General features: G+C 46.0%; 1 protein-coding gene across 1 annotated transcript in view; it reads left to right on the top strand.

The window, feature by feature from the left end:
• Window positions 1-7522, top strand: part of OGFOD1 (2-oxoglutarate and iron-dependent oxygenase domain containing 1) — a gene marked incomplete at its 5' end in the record, with an annotated part of 8420 nt that extends 898 nt beyond the window's left edge. Inside the window, 9 exons of the mRNA XM_009080316.1 lie at window positions 1-118; window positions 987-1078; window positions 3318-3446; window positions 3803-3916; window positions 4610-4689; window positions 4835-5130; window positions 5815-5937; window positions 6735-6793; window positions 7347-7522. The exon at window positions 1-118 is cut by the window's left edge and continues 1 nt beyond it. Of these exons, the coding sequence (XP_009078564.1) occupies window positions 1-118; window positions 987-1078; window positions 3318-3446; window positions 3803-3916; window positions 4610-4689; window positions 4835-5130; window positions 5815-5937; window positions 6735-6793; window positions 7347-7508 (1173 nt within the window). The remainder of the gene's footprint in view (window positions 119-986; window positions 1079-3317; window positions 3447-3802; window positions 3917-4609; window positions 4690-4834; window positions 5131-5814; window positions 5938-6734; window positions 6794-7346) is intronic.
• Between the last annotated feature and the right edge of the window lie 182 nt (window positions 7523-7704).

Consider the following 7704-nt stretch of genomic DNA (forward strand, 5'->3'; position numbering starts at 1 on the left):
GATGTTTTGCTGTGCCATGACGATGAGCTGGAAGGTCGGAGAATCGCTTTCATCCTGTACCTCGTTCCCCCCTGGGAGAGCAGTGATGGAGGAACACTGGACCTGTACAGCACAGATGGTAAGAGCTCTGAGCTTGGCCTCAGGTGGATGAAAAAGATGAAGCTCATGTGCCCTTTGCAGCAACTCCTCAAGCGGTAGAAGGAAGACAAAGAGTTTCTCCTTTGTCCAGAAAAGCTGATGTGTAGGTAAAATTTGCAACTTAGATATGGGTTGTAGCAGGCTGTGCAGGTAATGCTAATGGCCAACAGCAGATTAAGAAACAGCCTTTTATTCCATTATTTTATAAGGGCTAAGAGTAGAGGCAGGATGGAAGCTATGCCAGTAGCTGTGCTTGGAACTCCAGATTGATGATGATAACTTCCTAGCAACAGAACCACAGAGTGGTTTGGGTTGGAAAGGATCTTAAAGCTCATCTTGTTCCAATCCCTCTGCCACAGGCAGGGACACCTTCCACTAAATCACATTGCTCAAAGCCCTGTCCAACCTGGCCTTGAACACTTCCAGGGATGGGGCAGACAGCTTCTCTGGGCAACCTGTACCAGTGCCTCACTGCTCTTATAGTCAAGATTTTCTTCCTAAAATCTAATCTAGCCCTGCCCTCTGTCAGTGTAAGGCCATTCTGCCTTGTTCTGTTACTCCATGACCTTGTCCAAAGTTCCTCTCCAGCTCTCCTGCAGCCCCTTTAGGCTGTGGAAGGGACTTTAAGGTCTCCTTGGAGCCTTCTCTTCTCCAGGCTGAACAGCCCCAACTCTCAGCTTGTCTCCATAGCACAGGTCCACTGATTCCTCACCAAGCCCTTGTTCTGACCTCCATCTCTTTTATCCAGGTGTCCTACCAGTCACTGTGTCATGAAGTCAGAGAGAAATGGCAGTTTCTAGTAATTTCCAGTTCATATCTTAACCAGATTACGTTTTCTTCCTCTTCAGAACACTTTCAGCCACAGCAAATCACCAAGTCATTAGTGCCTTCATGGAACACACTGGTTTTCTTTGAAGTGTCTCCAGTCTCTTACCACCAGGCAAGGAGCTGTCTCTTGTTCATTTTTTGACTCTCATTGTTGTGGTTATTCACTCTGTGTGTTATTACAGTCCTGACGGGGAGGAAGAAGCACTGTGGGTAGAGTGGATACTCATGCTGAGTATTGTGTGCTAGAGGCAAGGCTTCAGGGGCTTTAAGGAAGACAAGAACTGACAAAGCCAACTTTAAACTATCATTCCAGCTTCGTCATCCTGGGAAAGAAAAATTTCCATGTCTGTTTTGTGTGGCTGAACTGGCAAACCACTGCTGTGAATTGGGCTGTGGTGATGGGAGAGATTTTTGTTTGTTGGCCTGTTTTAAACTCACGTTTTTCATACGGATGCCATGGCTTTGCTCCAGAAATGCTCCTCAGCACATCTCTTTGCCAACAGGGTATTGTGCAGATCTGGCTGTGCCCCCTCAGTGAACTATAGCAGAAATGCTGATATGGTTAAGGAACAATCTGTGACATTTGTTAGGAGATGCCTGGGAACAGGATCAATAGTCTGTGGAACTGCATGACACAAACACCTGATTGAAGTCTGACACTCCTGTGTACTTGAGAACATTACAGACAGTATCAAACAGGGCCAAAGAGCAGAAGGCTGGAGAGGAAGATGAACAGTGATCAGTGAGGTTGGGCATGTCCTCACCTCGACCACTTAAGGGTTTACTTTTCTTTCATTTATATTTTTATAGTTGGTTAACAGAAGCATCTACTTGATCACTGCCCTAATTGTTTTCAGGTAGTGATTTAATCCTATCATAAATATCCATGTTCCACTTAACTTTGTGACTGCCTCTTGCTGACCTGAACTTAATCCCACACATGAGCACTATTCAGAGTGCTGTGTACTGTCTGATACTGTTAACATAGGCAATAAACCTGGATGGAATAATGAACTTATTTTTAAAATAAGCATCAAGCCAGACTGGGAATGCTGTGAATCAAAGCTTCCCAGATCTGTATCTGCCTGGTTGTACCCAGAGTTTGTTGAACCACAGAATCCTTTCCTTGACAGTAAACACTGAGCCTGAGTTACTGTTAGAGGATGAAGTAAGGATCAGGCTGATACAAAGTGTCTCAGCAGATGCTAACCTGAAATCCCTCTGGGCCATTGGGCAAAGAGCGTTTAGTCAGTGCTGCCTAATTTATCTTCAGCTTTTGGCCTTGATGATGTACATTTCTTCCAGTGATAGCAAATACAGCTGTGGGTGTTTACTGAGCAGAGCAGGTACATGAGCTCCTAGTACCAGGCATTTTTCTGGTTCCCATTTCCCCAGTGACTGAGGATTCAGTAGCCATTCCAAATACCTAGAACACCTCTGAGCAATACAAGGAAAGGGCCACTGCAGTAACAGTGAGAATCAAAACCTTTTCAGAATGGACTGTGTCTCTTCTTTGTGCTCCATCAGAATATTCAAAAAACCAAGTCAAACCCCAACAGTGCAAAGTCTTTATGTGCTATTCAAAAATTCACACGTGGCATGAAACCTGTCATAAGGGAATGGCTTTCTCTTCACACTACTGTCACAGCACCCTAGAGTGTGAAATTGTTCAATTTAGCCCAATTATCTCTGCACAACTTGATGAAATCAAGATTTAACAGTGACCATCACTGTGGGAAAACAGGGTTTCCACAGACCAGGGTAAATGCTAGGATAGAGGGGCTGCTCTTGGTCTGATATATAGGCAGACAAAGAGGCCAAGGTACCAGGCAAATGCACTTCATGATTGCTTGTTTTACAGCATGTTGTAAAAAGTAAAGGACAAAAAAGCAGAGCAGTATAGGCTGCTGTGGCCCACAGATGCTCTGTGTTGCCTGAGCTTCCAGAGTAATGTGTGTGCTGGTTTGAGCTCAAACCAGCACAATGTGACAGCTGATTTTTGCAGTCTGTGGTGGCTGGTTTCTCAACAGAATAAATGGTAAAAAAATAAAATACATTTAATAACAGAATGACTAAAAGCTTTCAGAGAGAGAGAATAGACTGTGCTGTGAGCTTGGAGTAAAAGCTTAGACTGGAATTCTGGAAACCTACAATGGACTTGAGAACCAGTTTGCTTTAGGCCTCTCTGTGTTAATCCAGCCTGGTCTAGCCCTGTCTGACTTTTCTGTGTATGCAATGATCTCTCTGGAGTCAGGTCCATCTCCTGTCATGAGTTTATGTGGTGCCTGTTACATCTGGTCCTTAAATGTTTTGTAGCCTAAGCACTAACACACTGCTCAACGTCGTTGCAGGTGTCAGAGGTTCTGTCGGAGCAGAAGTGCCGCTTGTCCGTGAGCGGTTGGTTTCATGGCCCATCAGTAGCCAGACCTGCGCGGTACATTGAAGCTCCCCTGCCCAGGAGCCCACACATCCCCCACGATGTGAGTAACAAGCCTACATCTGCCTGTCTGTGTTTCTCTCTCTTTCATGTTCCTGTAATACCTGTTACAGGATGTACCGATGCTCTGGGGAGCCTTTAATCTTAGCCCGTTCTCCTTTTTGTTTCCTGTCCATAGATTTGTACCAGTTTCTTTCTTGTGCATCTTTTTTGACTGTACATTTTGCATACCTACAGTAGTGCAGAGACTGTGGTGAATACTTGGGGTGCAGTGAAAGAAAGGAATGGAGTGTGTGTGTGTGTGTGTGTGTGCAGGAATCCAGCCCCGTGGCCAGACGGGTAGGGGGAATCAGGGAATCTTTGTCACTTTGCAAATGCAGCTATCCATTTCCCTTCCAGCATGAAATACTGTATGAGTGGATCAATCTAGTTTATTTGGACATGGACTCCCAAGCTCAAATCCAGGAGGAATTTGAGGAGCGATCAGAAATTCTCTTGAAAGACTTTCTTAAGGTGAGCCCAGTGGTTCAATTCAATCTCATGTGCCAGAACAGGTCACAGGGCTGGGAAGGGGCTTACTTGCATATCTGTTAACTAAAACACCTTCTAGTTCCACACCCTAAAGGGAAATGGACCAGGTGACCTCCAGAGGTCCTTTCCAACCTCAGCCACTGTAAGATTGTGGGGACTGCCTGTACACTGCTGCGTAGGGACTCACTCATCAAAAATCAAACACTTGCCTTCAACCTTCTTCTTTCCCACAAGAAGCAAAGCAGAAGGCTGCAAACCCATGTCATCCTTCCTGGTTCCCAGCCTTGTGGTGACCAGGGTGTTCTTCCTTGTCCCTCAGCTCTTGCAGCTTAGCACGTAGGGAACTCCACCTGTGTGTGAAACAAGTAACCCATGACAGATTTGTGTTACTTGAAAGGCTTTGCCACTTAAGGCTTGAATGAACTCTGGTTTACTGAGCACCTCTACCTCAGTGAAACTGCATTCTCACCCAGCAGACAACCAAGTAGCATTTGATACCTACTGGTCATCAACAGGGACAAGACACAATGCCCACCCAGGCTGTGTCCCTCAATTCAGTGGTCCTAAGATCCTCAAACAAGTTAGAAACAAAGAGTGCCTTATCTGGAGGCACAGCTTCTGGCACACCAATAGAGACTTGGGAGTTAATGTTTCTGCACTATCTTTTTCTCCTAGAAAGAGAAATACCAATTAATCTGTGAAGCATTGGAGAACAAAGAGATCCAGTGGAGTAGTCGGGGACCTGCCAATAAAAGGTGGGGAATGACCACACACTGCACCTGGTCAGGCTGAGCAGGAGCTGCCATGAGGCCTCACTGGTTCATGCTGCCCCCGTGGACATGGTCCTTGTTGGTTCCCCAACAAGGAGATACAGCTGCTGATACACCTGCTGTCTTTCAGACTCTATGAGGCAGCGGAGGAAGACAGCCTCCCTGACACCCTAAAGAAATTCCTGCAGTTGTTACGCTCTGAGGCCTTGTTTCTACTGCTTTCCAACTTCACTGGCCTGAAACTGCACTTCCTGGCTCCCTCTGATGAGGATGAAGATGCTGGGGAAGGACAAGCAGCAGATACTGCTGGGCACAACAGTCCCAAACCTGAGCAGGAAGAGACTGAACAACACACTGATGGCAGTGCCCATCAGCCAGAGCAGCCTGACAGCACCCCTGAAGCACCAGACAGTGAGACACAGAATGGTAAGTAGAGCAGCAGCAGTGTGAAAGGACTCAAGCAGAATCCTGACACTAAGGGTGTTGGCAGCAGAATTCCCAGTGATTTTCGTGGATCTGGCATTTCACTTTGTACTGCAGCCAGCACAAGGCACCAGCACAAACACAGGACTTGAAGCATGTTAGATTGGGTATCTGAAATCTGTGACCATTGCCAAACAATTTGGAGTAAATTAATGACTAACTTGATACCATTTTGAACAGACCTAAGTCTTAAGGGTGGGACTTCTGAGGAGCTGTTAATTGCCCAATAATCTTTTGCCAACAGTTAGGTGGTTTCTGGATCCACATAGCCCTGCTTCATATAAAGCAGATTCTCATAGGAGATAATAAATCAAAAGGAGAAAGGTGAACTGATCAGAACTAAGGTAATTCCAGAATTAGAAAATTGATACCTAAAACTAGGGTTTAACCTTTTAGAAAACAGTCAGCCTAAACAACCACTTAGTTGTCAGCAGTGAGATATCATTGCTGTCAAAGATTAGATTAATTCTGGATTCATGGATTGATGTTTATTTGAGCAGTGGCTCTCAAGTTCTAAGGGCTGAATTTCTGAAAGCACTCATCTTGCTCCCCACGCCCTGAGCTCAGCAGGCAGCAGCTGTTGTGTGGCTTCGTGGCTGTCCCTGGTGTGTTTGTTCCCTCTCCTAGGCTCGGGTGCCCCTGTGTGTGCTGGGGAGCTGAGGCACTGGACCCACGGGCACTACACTCTGGTGCATGACACTCAAGCAACAGAATTTGCTCTCGACTTGCTCTTTTTCTGTGGCTGTGAGGGTAAGTGGACAAGAGGGAGATGTCAGACTCCCCTTACAAGGCTTGTGTAAAGGAAGGACTTCTGAATTCTTAGCAGTGCTACAACAGCCAAAGGTTTCCTGTCGTCTGTTACGTGGAAGGTCTCTGTAGACTTCCTCCTGGTTTCAGTAGTCTTTATGCAAAGATTTGGGATTATGGCCTTGGAATCAGCTCTGGCCTTTCCTGCTGGAGCCACGCGGTGGCGCTTGGGCAGAGGGAAACGCTGCGGCTCCCAGACCCTTTCTCTCCCAAGCAGTGGCTCTGGGCACGGTAGTGGCCAGAATACCTACTGAAAGTGTTCCATTTCATCCCCTTTCTCGTCAGAATTACCACCGCACCTCCAATTCACAAAGCTCAGGGTTTTCAAGAGTTACTTTAGGCATGTCTAACCACTTCAGGTTGATTACTAGTTAGATAGTGATGAAAACAAAAATCTAAACAAAGCATTTTAGACCAGCCAAGCCCAGAACACACAGCTGAAACCATCTGGCACATGCTTGTGATTATACTGAAATCCTTTTGTGCATCTGCTAAGTCAGAACTGTTTTCCATGTGAGAAACAGAGCACCAAACAACTTTAAATAGCCCACCTATGGTAAAAGGCAAATCCTGTACATTTGCTTCAAGTTGTTTCTGAACAGAAATAAAAAACAGACTGGAGGAGGTAAACTGGGGATCCAGTAACTGTGGGGAGTAGGGTAAAAAACAGCATCTCCAGGAGGGCTGTGTGGAGCCTGGGCAGTGTGGAATGTTCTAAGAATCTCTCTTTTCTATTTAAGACTGGGATCCTGAATATGGTGGCTTTACTTCCTACATCGCTAAAGGTGAAGATGAAGAGGTAAGGACTTCAGTTGCTAGCTGCAAATCAGGCAAAATTGTGAGAGACATAATTACACATTGTTGTAACACTGACATAATCCCGAGGGTGCTCAGTACCACGCTGGATTCCTCCTGCCCCATTCACAGCTCGTGGGCATAGCTCTGGCCTCAGCTTCAAGAGGCTGGTGCTCACCTAAAGCATGAGACCTGGGTCCTGGCGGTGCCTCATAGCTCCTGCACCTGGGGCTGTTAGGGAATCCTGCCTTGGAGGGACACAAGGCTGTAGCAGAGATGATGCTTTTCCAGGGAAGGGCTGTTCCTTGGGGCCACATTCAGCATCAGTGCTAGTGACAAGTGCAGAGCAGTCATACTAGTAAGAAGTCCAGAACCCCTTACTGATTACTGGTGCTTCAGGTTGAAGGGTACTAAAATGAAAACAGTGTCACAGTTCATTTTCTAACACCAGACCTTTGTTCTGACTAACTTCTGAAACTGTTTGGTTTATTTCTTCAGAATTCTACTAAAGCCATTTTTGTGAAACTGATTTCCTCCCTTACTTTCATGTCTTTCAGCTATTGACAGTGAATCCAGAGGACAACTGCTTGGCCTTAGTTTATAGAGACAAAGAAACTATGAAGTTTGTGAAATACATCAACCATCGAAGCTTGGCACGCCACAACAAACATCCAAACAGAACAGGATTTTGGGATTTTTCCTTTGTCTATTATGAGTGATGGTGCAGAGTGTGACCACTGTCACAGAAAATGATGGTGGGTGGTGGGCAGGTTCCTATCCAGGTGTTCAGCCAGGACCTGTCTAAGCCCAGACCAACTCTGCAGATGCAACTCGGTCACACTGCACATAGGGAGGTCCAGATGGCTTTTTTTAACCATACAGATGGAAACTCAGTCTTTCCCTGAGCCCATTGTA

The sequence above is a fragment of the Acanthisitta chloris genome, unplaced genomic scaffold, assembly GCF_000695815.1.
Source record: "Acanthisitta chloris isolate BGI_N310 unplaced genomic scaffold, ASM69581v1 scaffold21708, whole genome shotgun sequence".
Classification (NCBI taxonomy): Eukaryota; Metazoa; Chordata; class Aves; order Passeriformes; family Acanthisittidae; genus Acanthisitta; species Acanthisitta chloris.